This window comes from Haplochromis burtoni, unplaced genomic scaffold, assembly GCF_018398535.1.
Source record: "Haplochromis burtoni strain Fernald_Lab_line unplaced genomic scaffold, NCSU_Asbu1 Contig_17, whole genome shotgun sequence".
In the NCBI taxonomy this organism is placed as follows: domain Eukaryota; kingdom Metazoa; phylum Chordata; class Actinopteri; order Cichliformes; family Cichlidae; genus Haplochromis; species Haplochromis burtoni.
In genome coordinates, this window is record NW_024582378.1 from 2,933,731 (window position 1) to 2,952,648 (window position 18,918).

Here is an 18,918-nt window from a genome sequence, read left to right on the forward strand (position 1 = left end):
TTACTTTTCAAGTAAAAACTTTCTTCTGCCCTGACACTGACAATAAGAATACAACTAGCTAAGCATTAGAGAAAATAAGTTAGGTTACTGAAAAAGAAGAAGCAGTTCTTGAAAAGGGTTTAATAAGTATAAAAAATGACATGTGACTACTATATCCTAATTGCAGGAGTTGGTCAGCAAGATATCTCCATTTAGAAATTTATTTAGTGGTGAAAACAGTAATTTAGTCATTTTCCCATGTCACTTTCTAAACCCTGCCAAGCACTTAAAAGCCATGTGGTGGGACTCTAACAGATTTTTTAAAGTTCTCTTTTCTGTCCTTCTAATGGGAAATTGCTAAAAAAAAAAATAAAAAAAAAATCCAATCCCACTCTGATAGATTCATTTGGCAGTGGGTCTCTGATCTGTGCGGCACACTGTGGGTAAATGAAATCAACTGGCAGAGCGTATTATGGCCATATGAGTCTGCTGCCTTCAATCTATATACACAGTAATAATGGAATGCCCCTGATAGTTGAAAGCAAAGAGAGGACATCTGGCAGAAACTATAAGTGGGTTGTTTCAACCTGAAAATATTGGCCCTGCCGACGTGAGGTTGGCTTTATCAGGTGAAGCCCACGCATCTCAACGTAAGTTCTGCTCACCGGGGACTGAAATAACTTGCCAATATACTGTACAGAGATTTTTTTGTTGTTGTTTTTTTACTGCAGAGACAGTCAATGATCATAATTCTTTTTCAGTGAGAGTCTGTTTAGGGTGTGATTTTCTCCAGACATTCTTTCTTCTCATTAAGAGGTGGCATTAAAGTGGAAGGCAAAATGAGAACTAGAATCATGTACACACCCATAAATACCCAACATGATGCGATCACAGCTGAGCCTGCTTTTGTTAAGAGTCTAAGGTAACAGTGAAAGCTCCCTTTATTCTCTCTCGTAGATGCACCTGCACCATAAATGTTATATTTATTTATAAATTGTATAAAAACTGTATATAGTTTTCATAATAAGCATGCATAACCTTTCTTAATTTTATAGTTCAATACATTCACTTTCTCTTAGGCTGCCTTCCATGATCCACTGAGTGTTTCTTCTTCACTCACCTCTTTTCACTCTGTATTAGCCCTTTTCCAGCCTGTTCCTACTCCCCTCAGCTCGACTCAGTTTTAGAGTTTTCAGAAGGTGGTTGTAACCTGTCCCGTGTACTTTTTTACTACCTACTCGGCCAGGGTCCCAAGCCATCTGAGTCAGTCTGAAAGTGTAACATCACCAGACTAGACTGTATGCCACCAATTGGCCAGCCAGTGGCATCACTTGATGGCTCATGAGAGTGACTCCTTGAAAATCAAAATCTCAATTTATGAAGCCCAACATTGTGGTCCATGGACTGAGCAGCGGGTATACAATCGCCTCGACATCCTCCCTTGGTGTGATGCACTTGTGTTGCATACAAATGACGTCACGAGACTTTCTGTTGCGTTGCTGTAATGACTCCAAACCACGTATGTGATACTCAGTTGTAATGGAAAATGACCGAAACTGAAACAACCGAAAGTAGACTTGAGTTTAGCCGAGCAGGTATTTTGTGTTTATACATCACTTTGCATTTAATCATTGGTTATTACTCATCTTTGGCTCTCTTCCACAGTGTGCCTTTTCTCCCCCCAATCATCCCCGACTGATTAAGATGACTTCCCCTCCCTGAACCTGGTTCTGCTGAATGTTGCTGCCTGTCAAAGGCAGTCGCCAAAGTGCCTGCTCACATCGGGGGTCATCTGACTAGTGAAAATAAATTGGAATTTAATTATAAAAATCTTACCCAGCATATTGACTATATTGAAAATTGCTGTATTTTCTCCAAGATGAAAAATGAAATGCATTTTGCTGTTTAATAAATTTATAGTTTTCAAAGAGTTAGACATTAGTTTAATACAACTTTGATCTTGACTGTGTAGTTTTGCCAATCAATATCATATCTCTCAATAATTTCTTATTCAAGAGGACAAGACACAAAAAAAATCAGGCAATCAAACTGGTTGTCAACATGCAAACAGTCAACCAAAAAAAACAAACCCAAACCCTTAAATGATCCCAGTGCAACAAAAGCAGATATTTGATGTTTCCTTATTACCCTTCCTTGTATCAAGTAAGTTCACCTGGAGATCAATAAGTGACCTGATTTAAAGCAAAACGATTGCGATAAGCATAATGTAGTCCATGCAATCACCACACAGGTTGCTGTCAGACGAATCACCAAAATGTCCCCACTGTGACGTTTGTATGTTCTTCCCATTTCTGCCAGGCTTCTCCGATTTCTTCCCGCACATGCACCCAATGTCAGTGATGGGAATAACAGTGTTACAAGAAACGGCGTTACTAATGGCGTTACTTTTTTCAGTAATGAGTAATCTAACTAATTACTATTCCTATCGTTACAACGCCGTTACTGTTACTAACAAGAAAATGCCGTGCGGTCACGTTACTATTTTTCAACAAACAGACGGTTGAAGCTGTCTTCAGCTTACCGCATCAGTTGCACGGAAGTAGCTGTAAGTAATCTGGGTGCTACAGCTTTAAGCAGCTGCGTGAGCTCCCGCGGACGGCAATCACTTTCTGGTAGATGATCACTTTTTGGCACAACACCTGGGGCAAAACAATCGCATGAGTGCTGCTGTTTGACTGAGGAAGAATAAAGTAGTCGTGGTAAGCCAATCACATGACCACTTTAAGATGACAAAGCAACAAGTTGATATATACCAGTTTTTTTGTGTTGATAGGCCACGTAAAACCAGAGTCATGATAAACAATATATACGCCTGTTTTTCCTCAATAGTTTCGTCATGTTTACTGTCTAAGGACAGCGCTAGCAAGCACTCTCTGCTTATGAGCAAAAAAAAACAAAAAACAAAACAAAACAAAACCCCGCCCTTTCGTGTTGGTGGAAAAATGCACCATGTCAACCAATCAAAAAATGATATGGCAACATGACATTTGGTTGTTTAGGAAGAGGGGGAAGTTTTAGGAGTGACAGCGAGAGACACAGAGAGAGACAGCAGAAAAAGAGAGAGAGCGAGTTTTGAGATGTGAGAGATTTGTGATGTTTAGTGTGTTTGGAGTGTGTAGTTAATGTGTTGTGTTGTGTAGTTAGTGTGTAGTGTTGTGGATAGTTTTGTGTTGTGTGTCAGAACAATGAGGCGACTGCTGTCTCCAGGTAGAAACAGGAGTGATACACCTGCTGCTGTCAGACCTGCAGGTATCAGGCTGTGATGTTCTCCTTTATAGTGGACAGAAATATTTGGAGTGGCACAAATAATTTGTGTGACATCTTATTGAATGCAGAACAGCTGATTGTTCTGTAAATAGTTTGAAATGGTTATTTAAAAAAGGGGTAAAAGGTAAATGGCTGCAAATAACTTTATTGTTTGCAAAACTTGTGCATATAATTTTAAAATTGTCAATTAATATTTGCATTTAAAGTCATGAAATGTGATTCATTGAACATATTTGTGGTTGTTACAGTAAAAAATAACTTTTTTCTAATTGGATTTTATGTTTTTTGTCTGATTTTAGATCAATTGTGTTAATACAGTATGTCAAAATAAAAACATAACTGTAAATTCAGACACGTGAGGTTGTGCTGAAAACAATGATACCAAATAAGGCAAAGTAAATAGTTTTTAAAGGTGAAATGTAGAGGAACTTGACCAACACTGCCCAAGGTTAACTGGTGACTTTAAATAGGCCATAGGTGTGAATCTGAGGGTGAATGGTCTGGTTTACCCCTGCAAAAGCACAGAAACCTATCCAGAGTGTACCGTGACTCTTGCCCACAGCTGGGAGACAGCTTCAGCCCTACTGTGATTCCTCCTTGCCATTGGGAGACTTCTAATCAGTCGCAAATTCGCGAGATGTCCCTTAACATACAGCCACAGTCTTTACAAATTACCGTCAGTGGCATGAGCTCTAAAGTCAGCATCACAGAGTTAATGATGTTCTTCAAGATGCTCTTTTTGAAGAAACAAGAAAGCATGGCTACATCCAGCTGTCGTTTTAGCATGACTGATCCGAACTGAGCAAAGATGCAATTAAGGGCCTGGGTTACTACTTTTTTTTTTAATTCACTGACTAATTTGCTCATTTTGTGCAAGCAGAGGTTGCAAAATATTTTTTTACGGTTCTTATTATTTACCTTTAAAGTAAATCTATTATTCACAGCAGGAGCATAATTATTTTGCAAAGCAGCACAGATCTCACTTTGAATCAGTCAGGACTGCTATAATCAGAACAGGCCAGAGCAGACTCCACACTCCTTGATCTGAGGCAAAGGAGCTATCAATCAGCCTGCATAGATAGGTATTCTCTTTAATCCAATCAGATGGCATAATCAAGCACAATGCCTGTGATTTCTGCCAGCCTTGTGAGATTTGTTCCAATTGAGCGGTCTGTCAGAGAGGCTTTGATTGCATTTGGAGCTCAGGCTGATTTCTGAGACGAGGCATAAAGTGATGTTTTCTATCTGCACCCTTTGGAGATTTATAGTCACAATAGCCTCGAGTTCTGCTGTTGAAAGAGTGAGATAAAATTTGCTTATTTCAAAAGGGTCTAATTTTCAACTGCTCATGTTCAAGTTATTGTTCACCTCTAGTGTTCGCCTTTTTCCACAACCCACCTAGAGTATGATCTATAATTGACTTCCTGAAAGAGAGATGAGTTTCAAATAAAAGGCGACTCGTGTGTCTGTAGTGAGTAAATGCTACAGAACCATCAAATTCACAGAATTGTCATAGTAATCCCACTATTTATGTACCATTATTCACAGCTTCATATAGATGTTTGCTTGCACCAACTCTTGACATCTTACCAATTAAGCTGATGCCATAGTGAAGTGTCACGTTACTGTGATGGTGCAAAGTACAGTGGTGCAGCAGTCTAATTTGAAAAATTAACTCTTTTCCAACATGTTTTTGCGCACCTGGCTTTTCTTTTGAATCCCTGCTGAGAACGATTTGGGAACAACAAGCAGCGACGACCACCTGGTTACTTCCACTGACAACAAAACAACATGAGGTACTAAACCTTGGCCTACTATTTGTCCTTTGAACATCAAAACTCATCTTCACCCACTCACTTGCACACATACTTACAAAGTAAAAATATAGCTGAAGTTGTCTAAATTCTGTTACTTTTTTATTTAATGTTTCTATGTTAATCAGCCCTTCAAAGAGCTTTTGTGCATTTATTTGTGTATATGAGTTGTAATTTGCCATGTTAATGCCTCAGATTGCAACCCTACCATTTCTAGGCTGCAATTGCTAAGAATAAATTATTTAATGCCAGAGAAAGATTTAAAATGGCACAATCAGATGCACTTTTTTTAAATGGCACCAGAAAATTACAAGGCAACAGAAGCCACATTGTGATGTTCTATTTTTTTTTAAGTATTTGCTTTTTTGCAGATGGGAATAAAATTGTGGGAAATATTCTTTCTTTTGTATAAATCGGATTGCAACATATCAACTTGATGCTTTTGTATTACAACGAAGTGTAGTCTGCCGTGGTCTCATCCTGACTAAAGCTCTCAGAAAGACAGCATATTAATACTGTATTTTCAAAATGTGGCTCTAAAACAACATCTGCTTATTTCTTTCACGAGCCCCCTGCAACTCACTTTCTTCATCGGTGAATAGAAGCTCTGGGTGAGCTAGCGTAGCATCTGTTTTGGCCATGGTGCAGATATTTTTTGGAGCTCACTACTATTACTAGTGCATGCCCATGCTACAGTACTGGCGTCTCTGTGTTTCTGGTATAACTACACATAGAAAAAAGTAAAAACGTACTTGGTTGCCAGCTAACATGACGGCATCTTAAGATATTACGCATAATTCAACTTTTGCCAGTATAAATTTGTGTTGTTGTAAAATTGAAATAATAAAATGCTTTTATAAGGTGATATCGGAGCATAACTGCTAAAATGGGTCGCTTTAGTCTATTGATAGGTGGTTGCTAGGCAACATGATGACAGTAATATTTGGTACAAAAAGGAACCTTCAGGGGCCTAAGATGTATCTATGTGCCAAGTGTGGTTGCTCAACTCCTGATCATCTCGGGAAAAATGGGTCATGTTAGCACATTGCTACACGGTTGTGTCGTGGTCCCTGGGATTTGGAGCCTTGTTTTCAATTTTTCGATTAGTTCTTCATTGTTAGTGGTTTTGTGATTTATGTTCAACTTTTGTTCCCTCTGAAATTTAGCACTATGATTTATATAGTGTATATGGTGTTATTTATTATTTCCTTTCCAGTGGTCTGTTTGCATTTTACTTATTATTTGATGTTCATTATTTTAGGTTTTCCTTGGGCTGGGCTTCTGTATAGGTGTAGGGTGTGTATAGGGTTATAATTTTTTGTGGTTTAATTACTAGCTCTGTTCTTTGAGTCTTCTGTTCTTAGTTTGGTTACATTCAGGTTATCCTTTAGTAAGTTCCTGTATTATGGATTAGCATTAAATGCTCATTTTGCTTCCCATGCTTTGCATTTGGGTCGACAACAAACAGCTTTCACAGCCGAGTTATGATGGGTTGCCATTCAACATGAAGATGTCATAATATCTCATGTAAATAAGAACATTCCCAAGATGTCCCTGTATGCCAAGTTTGGCTTATTTAACTCCTGATTGGTTTGGCAAAATTGGTTAATTTTAGCTCCCTGCTAGTTGGTTGCTAGGCAACACGATGTCGCCATAAAGTTTGACATAGATAAGAACCTTTGGGGGCTTAGGATGTGCCTGCGTGCCATGTTTGGCTTATTTAACTCCTGATTGGTTTGGCAAAATTGGTTAATTTTAGCTCACTGCTAGTTGGTTGCTAGGCAACATGATCTCATCATAAAATCTAACATAGATAAGAACCTTTGGGGGCTTAGGATGTGCCTGTGTGCCATGTTTGGCTTATTTAACTCCTGATTGGTTTGGCAAAATTGGTTAATTTTAGCTCACTGCTAGTTGGTTGCTAGGCAACATGATCTCATCATAAAGTCTGACATAGATAGGAACCTATGTGCCTAGTTTGATTGCTCAACTCCTTATCATATAAGACGAGCTGACAGCCAAGAAAACACGCAAGATTAACATCCTAATACTGCATTTTCTTTGAGGATTGTGCATACCTGTTGCAGCCCCAGACTCATTAGTTTTAGCTGTTAAATGATGGCTTCAGTGTATAACTTGGTAAAAGACAAAAACATCATGACTAAATAAAGCTGCCACTGTGGAATAAAAATGGGAATACACAGGGAAGGATCCAGCACACTGGGAGCAAGGCAGCATGCATGCACATGAGCGCACACACAGACACTCACACAATCATAAGCACACAGAGATAAACAGGTTGCGTGAAGGTGATACTGTACCTTGATTTATTTCGGGGTAGGAGATGGTGGTGGTGATGATGGTGGTGGTGGTGGTGGCTGTGGTGGATTTAGGGGTAGTGGTGGGAGCATCTGGATGAGGGGACAAATACATGACAAACAAAAGCGGGGAAACAAATAAGTATAAAAGCCATGAAGATAAAATAAAGTCACTGTGAACACTACTGATACTATCTCGGGCCAGCAGCTCTTTGTGTGCCACCGTGTGTGGGTGATTTAAAGGTCTGCGGCAGACTCTCTGATAAATTAGCTGGATCGCAGTGCATTAAATATGTTGACACAATGATGATACTTCAACAGATCATCTCGTCCCACCCGAATGAGATGATCAAAGATCTTGTTGGGAACTCTTCTCTTTTATGTCTATTCACAGGCATTACACCATGACATGAAAGATAGCAAGCACATGTTTGTTAGAAGTGATTAAATGTCTAATGAGTAACAAGTGCTGGGGTTGTACTTATGCTGTCATTGTTATGCAGTGAGGAGTTTTGACAAATAAATATGCCTGTGCATTCTTAATTTCTCAGAGGAGAAGAGCACAAAGTTGCTGATGATACTAGCCCAAAACAAAAAAAAGCAAAAGATTGATGCAGAAATTCAAACGATAAATGACACGGCACAAAAACAGAAGGAGGGGATTAACAACACACACATATAAAACAAATGAAAGGCATCAAGCAGGGCCGTTGAGAACACAGATTTTGACCACAGACCATTTTTCCTCCCACAGCTTTTTCCCTTTTACTTCATTAGCTGGGTTAGACTCCCCACACTGACAATGACCAGGGGGAGATATCAAAGTGACATTTTCCCTGTTGGAGTGGCAGGGCTGCACTGATATGAAGCCACTGGGATTGCTGCTTGGTTAGAGACCTCCCATGCCGCTCTGATTGCCTAGCAATGGGCTGAAAAACCTGTTGGGGTTATTAAAAGGTGCTGAAAAAACAAGTAATTTGTGGCTGTTGATAAGGAGGGAGGCTGGTCTACACTTTAATGAAGTATTGGGTTATAAGAATGATTGGAAAGAAATGTTTATGGACAGAGGAGGAAGGAGAGGAAAGTTAAGCAGACAAAGGTGAAGGAGACAGAAGAAGGGTCGGCTTAACAGTTGCACGGACTGTATAGTGCTTTTTTTTTACCTTTAATTGATAGAACATGTATGCTGCTATAATTATATTTACTGAAATGAATTTTCATAAACTATTTTTAAAAAGTAAGCTTGTGTTTATCTTTGGCAAACTTCTGCGCTTGATATGTTCCTACATAGAGATCCTACTGCAACTGAAACCTGTGCAAAACAAGTACACTTTCTTACTCTTTATTAGTTTACTTTTAATTTGCTCTAAATAATAGCACACCGTTGCAACTGGTAACTGGGACAGAGTTGTGTACTAGATACATGACAGGAAACTGAATACTGAAAAATAGACTGACCAGTTTTTTTTTAATTCTTGTCAAAGCTACTGACGATAATACACCAACATACAGAACTGTGCAAAAGTCTCGAGCCAACATTTGTTTTTTTATATTTTGAAGAATGGAAGAAAGCTTGAAGGCACAAGCAGAGTTTGTGCAAGTCGAACCACTTTGAGAGTTAAGATTTGCTATGACTGCCTTTATTCTTCAACACAGCCTCAAGTCTCTTAGGGAAACTTTGTCATTTCTTTCAATAGTCTTTAGGAATAGTTCTCTGGGCTTCTAGAGGGACATTCAAAGCTCTTCATTGGATGTTGGCTGCCTTTTGCTCTGTTCTCTGTGCAGATGATCCTAAACTGTTTCAATCATTTTTGGGGACCACATAGTGTCCCATCGACTGCTTACTGTCCCATTGTTTTGTTTTTTAACCAGGAATTCATTAACTGTATTGGCTAGTGTTTTGGATCATTGCCATGCCAATCAGATGCTTTGAAGATGATGCTACATGGATACATTGATTTAACAAAAAAAAAAAAATCAATTTAGAACATAAGACCTGTTGCCACTGACTTTCAGTCCAGTTTTTGTGAAATTTGGCATACCTCAGCCTTTTCTCTCCAGTTCCCTTTCTTAATAATGGCTTCGTAACAACCAACCTTCCATTGAGACCACTTCTAATGAGGCTTCGGTGAACAGCTGACAGATCAACTGAAGGACAAGCTCCATCTCTCAGGTCTTCACAGATTTTTCTTTCTTTTTCTTAAGGGCACAGCTTTCAGATACTGTTCATCTGCTAAAGATGGTGTTTTAGGTCTGATATGTCTTCGCTATGACAATATGAGAAATCTTCTGCCACTAAGCCTTTGCAAATCATCTTGCTGGGGCACAAATATTATTTTATGCCCTTCAAACTGTGGTATCATTGCCATTTTTCATAGATTAAACGAAGCCAATGGAACCAGCTCATGTTTTTTTTTTTTTTTTTACAACAGGCTGCAAGTAACAAAGTGTCTAAACTGGTTCCTTGCTAAATTATCTGTTATATGTAGACTAAAAACTTGCTCATTCCTTGAGTTTGGTGCCTGTTTTAATACTTGCATGAGTCAGAGGGCAGCGCAAAGCAAAAGACCTCCAGAAATCTGTGCTTAAGATCACTTTAAAAATGACAAAAACGTGTGGCCCTGTTAATGCAAAATATAAACAAATGAGGTGCAGCTCAAGACTTTTGCACTCTAATGTATATGTTGTGTACAGATAACACAAAGAAGCAGAAGAGGTCCTTTTCCATACACAGAATGTAATAATTAGTCCATTTATTGAGTTTTCTGTATTTTTATGGAAATAGTTTCAAAAAAGTGTTTACTTGTATTAGTATTTTAAAAAGCCACATACAGTAGGGAAAAAAAGGTACACTGTATTAAAAAGTTGCATTAGGGTAACTTTCCCGCTGAGTAAATCACATTTGCAGAACTGAATGTTCAAAGTCTAATGTTTGATCTCATATATTTTTTACTATGAAATGAGCCTGAATTAAAAAGCTTAGATTCCAAAGATACATTAAAATGATAATAAACATTACCCTGCTGTTTCTGATGCCTTCCGTAAGGGTACAGAGGTTGTTTATTATATAAAAGGAATCCTCCCTGAGGGCAGAAGCTGTTCGTAGCAAGTTCATAAAAATCACAGTTGTTGGTTTCAAAAGTATCTGTTTTATGCACTCAATTAAAAGTGAATCAAGCATTTCAAATACAAAGCAGCCCCTCAGAACTCTTCCTGAAGCAAAATTGACAATTCAAATTGAGGCCTCCAGGTAATCGGGATTAGTATTGGAACTCTATTGATGCGCGTTAGAGTTTTAATCTATCCACAGTTCTGTTATTTAAAGACAACCTTGATAATACAAAAGACTGTACAGACCAATGAGCAGACAAAGGGAGAGAGAGAAATGATCCATTGGGAAGTCGGCTGGCATGCAAAGCTTGAACTGATGAGTTTCACACATGCTTGAGAGCCAACAAACTCCAGCTCGGAGGTGGTGCTGTCTAATTGGTTTTATCCCATCATGAACTGTGAGGGTCCAGCAGATGTTTGGGATCATCAGTGTCAACAACTCATTAAAAACTTAGCATTACAAAAAAGATTCAAAGGAACACTGGCGAGACTGTCTGAACGTACACTACATCTCTCGTTATTGGTGGCTAGCTGGTGCAATGTATCAAAGAATGCTGGAGCTCATTGACTTTCAAATGTGACAGGCTGAATGTGTTTTTCCTCCCGCTGAGTCACCGGGCCTTGTTTACTGATGAGGCTTATGAATCAGTTTCTGGTTTGAACGAAAGGAGCAGGACTGCAGGAAGCCCTGAGACACAGCCTGACAGGAATCATTCCTGCTAAAGCCAGTGAGTTAAAGAACTCTGTGTGAGCACCAGATGAGACAGGAGCCCTATATTTGCACAATAACATCACCAACCAATAAGAAATTGGGGGAAAGAAATAGCTGCAGCAAAGACTGATTGATAGTAGACAGCAAAGCTATTTAAATTTGCAATGGTTTTAATAAAACAACAGTACTGTTTTTTTACATAATGACAATGGTTTGATTTATGTACCACCATTCATATAGACTTATTGTATTTAACAGTGGAGTATTTGTAATTCCTAACCTTTTTTTTTGCAGAAGAGCTTAACTATCCTTTTACTGACATCACACGCTATGTTCCAGATTACTTAATTAATAATTAAAATGTATTAAACTAATCTTTGCCAAGTAAATGAACTGTTTCCTATATAGCATTTTTCTACTCTACCTCAACTCTAAGCACTTTATACAACATGCCTTACTCACCCATTTATACAAGTGCTTTTTACTTTAATATACTTAAGCACTTTGTAGCTAACATTCACACTCATCAGAGAGAAACTAGGTGTTTGGATCTTGCACAATGATATATGCCAAGCAAACTAGAGCAGCCAGGGATTGAACCACCAACCTTCCAATTAGTAGAGCCCTGTCCTACCTCCTGAGCTACAGCCAGAAGGTACAGGCAAGCACCCTGGCTGTGGTAAATCACTGGCTAGTTTATAGCATACTGCACTGCTGTCCATTTATTTCCATTTATCTGGGTCTGGGTCCCAGGGACAGCAGTCTAAATCCCCAGACCCTCCCTTTTCCTTTCCTCCTGTAGCTCATCTGTGGGAACACCAATTTGTTCCCAAGATAGACATCAAATTGTAATCTCTCCAGCTCATCCTGGGTCCTGCTTTTAGGCGTCCTCCTGGTAGGAAATGCCTGAAACATCTCACCCTACGAGGCACATGAGTCAAATGGCCGAACTACCTGAGCTGGTTCCTTTAGATGTGGAGGAGTAGAAGTTCTACTCCGTCTCCTCAGAGGAACCTCATTGTCACCACTTGCATCGGTGATCTCATTCTTTCGGTTACTACTCAGAACTTTTGGCCATAGGTGAGAGCGGGAATGTAGATCAACAGGTAAAACGTTAATATTTTCCAAACTAAATTCAGAAATTTCTAGCCTAATTCTAGCAGCTAAACAAGATTGCAGATGGGGCCTCGTATGATGCTGTCTCTAATTACTTGCATTCTGTTTTTCCAAAACACTGCATAAATGCATCACTGATTTTTTTGTTTTCTTAGGTAATCTAGTTAGTCCTTTCCTTTTTTCGTCTGTTCTTTGAAGCCCTCTTCAGGAACTGTTCTTGATTCAACTGTTAAATTGTCTTTTTTTCAGATTCCAAAGTTGTAAATGTGTATAAAAATTCTTTGAACTGTAAAGTTTGATTTCTATTTCCACAGAGAAATTACAAAATATATAAAAAGTAACTAAAATAGCAACAACACAATTCTTGAAGGATGTTGTTGAGTCCAGTATACAACCTTTTCAGAATTGAGGTTCTTTCATTCAGAGACAAAAAGTGAAAAAGCTGCTCTCTAATTTGAGAATATGAACAAACACGCACAAATATACTTTGATATTCATTAATGTAATGGGCACCTGACAGGACCTGACAGCCATTTCCATGTGAAATTGTGTATAATTGTAACTTAAGAGTGAAAGCCACTGTGACACAATCCATCTTGCCTGTGGTGATACATTTTAAAGAAACATCTAAAATATTGCCTCTCATATATCTTGTTACGTCTTAATAACAGACAGAAGGGATTTAAAACATAAAGTCCATACAAATTTGTTTTGGAAGTGATGAATTACTTTTCCTCCTCAGAACATTTTACATCTGCAATTTCACTTCCACTCAAGTGCAATTTAAGCAACTAAGAGCACAGGCAGCTTGAACGGGGTGTTTTGGGACACTCTTCAAGGCGTGTTGGATCCGACTCTAAGAGATAACAGTGATTTGTGGGGAAAAACTGCCATGCAATTTGAAGAAGAAGAAGTGTAAAGCAAGTAGAAGGATGACTGAGAGCAACAGGGTCACTAAACATGCTGCTAGTGTGCAATAAAATCCAGTGCTGGTGTAGGAGCAGAGAAGAAGAGAACTCAGTTATTGGGTAAGCGGCAGCCTGTAAACAACTTAAAACCCCTCGGCGTTGGGTCTCACTCGACTGTGAAAGGAAAACCCTGATGGTTGTGTTTTCTTACCCTGTGAAGTATGAGAGGCAGTGAGAGTTGGAGCAATACAGACTGCTTTCTTCACTGTTAACATTGTTAGTGTCAGCCAGTCTCATGGTGCTCTCCATCACTTAGGGTCACAATATTTAGGACTCAAATGCATTAGAGGAGATGCCGGCTATATGGCTGTATTTGTTTTGGCTGCCGAGCACAGGGAGTAATGATGGTGGAGGTCCAATGAAGACTTTACATAGCTGCAAGTTACAGAGCTATATTGTGTGTGCTTTAAGGCCCGAGGTTGACAGAGTGGCAGAGAATTTTCATTTTATGGAAGTCATTTAAAATTGATGGTTTTTCACGATATCTCCTTTTGCATTGCTGAAGCAATAACACTGGTAATTGGTTACATTTGTTTCTATTTTTTGGCTTAGTATTACTGCCTTCATCTTTATTACCCTGCATATATATGCGGGATCTCGTGATATACTGGACTTGAATGAAATAGCCTGGAGGCAACATATGGTAGCTAGCAATTAGCATGTTTTTACTTATTTTATGGAACTCTTTAATCTGCCCAGTTAACACAAGTGTGCTTTCACACATGTTAACCAGGTCATTTGGTCTATGCCAAGGAATAACAAGACATATTGTCGCTTCTTCATTCAGGAGCTATACTGAGATCCCAAGGAGGAGGCTGGGGACTAAACAGCAGCCCATACTGCTCTTTTCTGCCTCACAGGCACATATTGTGTAACATTATAAAGGTATAACTAACTGTATGCATTATTGACCAAGTGCTGTGCCTAAAATCAAGAACTGACTCATTTGTGTGGCATTGCCACATGAAACCGGTTTTTTGGGGGGGGGTTTTTTTGGTGAAGCTGTTGATAAGAGGTCTTTTAAACAGCTAGTGCCAATATCTTTTTGTTATTCCAGGCAAAGCTGAATGATAGTTGGAAAAACATGCTGAAGTGTTGCTACTCTGCTCTGCTTTACTTTTAAAATCCCAGCAGAAATAAGGTTAAATTAAATTCGGTATTTTTGCTTCTGTTAATTTGTCAGGGAAAATCGAATCTTTAGTCAGTAAGGTTGGATGAAATTCACACTCACTGGCCAGTTTTTTAGTTACACCTGTTTAACTGCTCATTAACAGAAATATTTAATTAACAAATATCTAAGTGCTGAAGCTCAAACTGAGCATCAGAATGTGGATAAAAAAGTGATCTAAGTGATTTTGAAACTTGCATGTTTGTTGGTGGCATAGATTAAAAAAAACACGCCTGGTCTAATTCTGTGACATTTGGATGGCAGAGTCAGAATTCGGTCTGAACAAACATGAAAACATGCATTCATCCCCTTGGTGTAACGGTGTGTGGGATATTTTCTTGGCACACTGTGGACCTCTTAGCACCAGCTGAACATCATTTAAATTCCACAGTCTACTTGAGTATTGTTGCTCACCATGTCCATCCTTTTATGACCACTGTGCACCCATTTTCCGATTGCTGCTTCCAGCAGGATAAAGGACTTTGTCACAAAACTCAAATCTCAGATTGGTTTCTTGAACCTGACAAGTGAATGTACTCACATTTCAATCCAATAGAGCAGCTTTGGGATGTGACGGAATGGGAGATTTGCATGATGGATTTGCAGCCAACAAATCTGCAGCAACAGTATGATACCATGATATTGATATTGAGAAAAATCTCTGAGGAATGTTTCCGGCACCTTGTTGGATCTTTGCCATGAAGAATTAAGATAGTCCTGAAGGCAAAAAGGGCTGGAATGCTGTACTAGCAAGTTGTACCTAATAAAGTGCCCAGTGAGTGCAAGTTGGAAGTGTATTGTAACAATAAGAACATTCTGACATTAGGCTGACAGAACTTCACAAATCACTCAGGTACAAAGAATATTAAATCATTTATACAATGTGAGAATATATATTTACATATTTTACCAAAATTTCCTGGGATGTTGTTTGAAAAGCACAGAAGAGCAAGAGACAAACTTGTCCAGAAACATTTTTGGTGAGAAGCCTTTTTTCGGCTTTTAATTTTCACTATACGCTTATAATATCCTGTTATACTGTAAATTACAGCCATAACAACTAACAGTCTGTTAATGATTTTTAAAGTAATCTAGATTTTGAATTGCTATAAAAATAATTTCTAACTATAAAATTTAATCATTGGTCTATTTTTCTGTACCATCTCAAATGAATCTTGCAATGCGTCTGGCAGCAAGCAGTGGAATGCTGTGTGGAATGCTATTTTTCACGTAGTCACGATCCATGTATTTAGTTTAACTGACAGCTCTCGCAGTGTGACTGGCAGCTATCGCACCAACCCAAAACAAACCAAAATGAAATGGGCATATGCATCAGAGCTCATTTTTATCTAAATGGAACACAAACACGAGAACAAAGCTGAGGTCAGTGTGACTCACTCAAGCAGTTTATTGCCTATAGGGGTCATGTTTTTGTGCAGAGCCATGCCCCTCTTAAAGCTACTGCTGACGTAAAAGGTTGACTGCAGAGATGCTTTCATGGTGCTGATAGTGCTGGAGCAGCAGGTGGCATGCTTGTGTGTGTGTGTGTGTGTGTGTGTGTGTGTGTGTGTGTGTGTGTGCGTGCGTGTGTGTGTGTGTGTGTGTGTGTGCGTGCGTGTGTGCATATGTGTGTTGGAAGGAGCTCTGAAACATAATGTGAGAATCAGCTCCTGACAGCTCTACCACAACATCCTGTCTTCCCATTAGCACGGCGAATGTTTGGCACGATTGGCTGCTGAATTACTGTAGACATTAGGAGTGTGGGACCCACGGACACATCAAAGTCATCAAAAGACTAGCTCTAAAAGGATGGAGGTCTTCTGTGGTTTTAATGGCGGATTTCTTTTTTTGTGTGCAAGGCTTTTAGTTGCCCACATGTTGCACCATGATTATCTTTGTGTTTCTCTCACCAGGGGGAGTGTGGGTGGATAAGAGAGGCCGACTTGCAGCCCTCACCATGGGATTTTGTTGGTTAGGACTAGTGAGAGAGAGGCACAAAATGCCAGCAATAAATACCACAAAATTTATACTGAATGCAAAGTTGTGATTTATGAATTTTGCTACTTAGGGACAACATGGGTTTAAGGTACACTTTTACTGCTACTGATGCTTTTATCTGTGTTGTAACTGAGTACAAACACGTCTGCATGCACAGACAGGCACTTTTAGGGTTAGTGCGCATGTTACAAAGTAGCAATGTTACATTGTTACAAAATAACACTATTACTGTGGTCACATTGCATTGTACAATGACTGTACTAAACATGTAGCTGGAATTTGACCTATATTTACAATGTTTCTTTCAAAGTACTGTACAGTACTAAATTCAGTAATCACATTACAGCTTCAGCTACATTGTTACATCTGTTACAAAGGTTTTACAGTTCTGTGCAAAATATAATTATTAAAAAAGACCATTATGATAAACACATCAGCATGACTTTATTTAAAAAATGGTTTTGTTTGAATACGTGTAGTTGAAAAAAGAAAATCAGCATCATATTTTCCTACAGGATAGAGTATTTAGTCCTTTAGCTGTTTAGTATAATGCCTGTGGAGAGAGATTGTCAGTGTGGACTGCCTCTCTGGCAGGAGGCTTCAGATGTGATTTAAACCTCCTCTCCAACATGAACAAATTACTCAGGTTCAATTGCAGTTGTTACCAGTTGGTGTGCCCTAGTGGCTCAGTAAATGTGGAAAAGTTTTTTCAGTCAAAAATTTTGTTCATTTTTATAAATGTTACAAATTTGGAGAAAGCTCCACATCTATAGTTAGGTAGCAGTGATTTCATACTATCCTTGGATAAAAAGGAGAAAAAAATAGTTCTGGAAAAGACACAGCTAACATAATAACTAATAAATATAATACAGCAGGTGGCGGTGAGCCATTTCCTGGTCTGCAATGGTACCTCTCTTGTTTTAGTGTACTCATCATTAGCACAGCAGCTCGCTCTGCTGTAAATAACATCTTTTCAGCTGGTGTCCATCAGGCACTGAACTTGTATTTCACACCCCACATAAAAAAAAAAACCCCAAGCGTTGCCACTCTGCTAATTCCATCTCACAATAGCAGCCAAATTATTTCTCTGCATGCTCAGGGTCTACCAAAAGGGATAGTGAAGTAATTTTGGTCAGGGAAAATGAGCGCATTAGAGTATAATGCCTTGCTCGGGTATTAAATGCTATTGGTATCAACAATACAAAAACATGTTGAGAATATGTTTATGAGAATGACAGAAATGCATACAGAAAAAGAAGGGACCAACATGGAAGCGACATAAATGAGTAAAACTGGTCCAAGTAGGCTGAAGCTGGTGTGGTATAACTCCAGGTATGTGGACAGAAGCTCCGGTGCTTAACGGAATGCACACCCCTCATCCAGTGATCCCAGCTGGGGGATGAAAAGATAGCATGTAGCCGTGTACACTTTGCATCATATCCATACATCCATCCATTTTCTTCCGCTTACCCAGGTCCGAGCCAGGGGGACAGCAGCCTAAGCAGAGAAGCCCAGACCTCCCTCTGCCTGGCCACCTCCTCAACCTTGTCCGGGGGAATACCAGGCCAGCTGAGAGATTTAATTTGTCCTGGGTGTGCCCCGGGGCCTTCTCTCGGTGAGACATGCCCAGAACACCTCACACAGGAGGTCACTCAGGGATGGCCGAACTCTTCACTCCATCTCTAAGGGTGAAGCCAGCCACCCTTCGGAGAAATCTGATTTCCGCCGCTTGTATTCGCAATTTTGTTCTTTCGCACACTACCCAAAGCTTGTGACCACAGGTAAGGGTAGGGATGTAGATCAACCAGTAAATCGAGAACTGTGCTTTTACACTCAGCTCTCTCTTGACGGCAATGGATTGGTACAGTATTCACCTCACTGTGGCAACAGCAATCCATTTGTCGATCTCTGGAGTGGGCACTCCATCGTTTTCTGGCTGAGGACCATGGCCTCAGACTTGGAGGTGCTGAGCCAAGCCTTTCACCCATTGGCTATGCCTAGAAATTCTGTTCTGTCTAGAAATTAGTCCGACTTATTGCTGGCTATGCGGACCAAGCTCTTGCAGCGGTTATATAATCAGCAATGGGTAGCAATGGGTGTCTGGCCCATTGCTACAAGGCTGATGAGTCTGATTCCCCTATAAGTTGGAGCACACCCTCTGGTCTCACTTCTTAAAGATGGGAACCACCCCGGTTTGCTAATCCGGAGGTACCTCCCCTGATCTCCATGCAACACTGTAGAGGCATGTCAACCGAGACAACCCTACAACCCCAGAGCCTTCAAGAACTCAGGGTGAAACTCATCATTTTTGAAATATATATTTATGGAAATATAACTTGTATGTAATATATAATATATATGTCTTGTACAGTGTTGGGACTAACGCGTTATTAAGTAACGCGTTACAGTAACTACGTTATTATTGTGGTAACGAGCACGGTAACTA

At 39.5% G+C, this 18,918-nt stretch overlaps 1 protein-coding gene across 7 annotated transcripts in view; it reads right to left on the reverse strand.

Moving 5' to 3' along the window:
* The window catches only part of cadm1a (cell adhesion molecule 1a), a 467,380-nt gene that overhangs the window by 48,687 nt on the left and 399,775 nt on the right, over window positions 1-18,918 (reverse strand). For 5 of the 7 annotated variants that reach the window (XM_042218278.1, XM_042218279.1, XM_005916081.3 and 2 more), the window contains one exon: window positions 7,403-7,492. The exons of the other annotated variants lie outside the window; for them this stretch is intronic. In XM_042218278.1, the coding sequence (XP_042074212.1) occupies window positions 7,403-7,492 (90 nt within the window). The remainder of the gene's footprint in view (window positions 1-7,402; window positions 7,493-18,918) is intronic. 7 annotated transcript variants of the gene reach the window in all.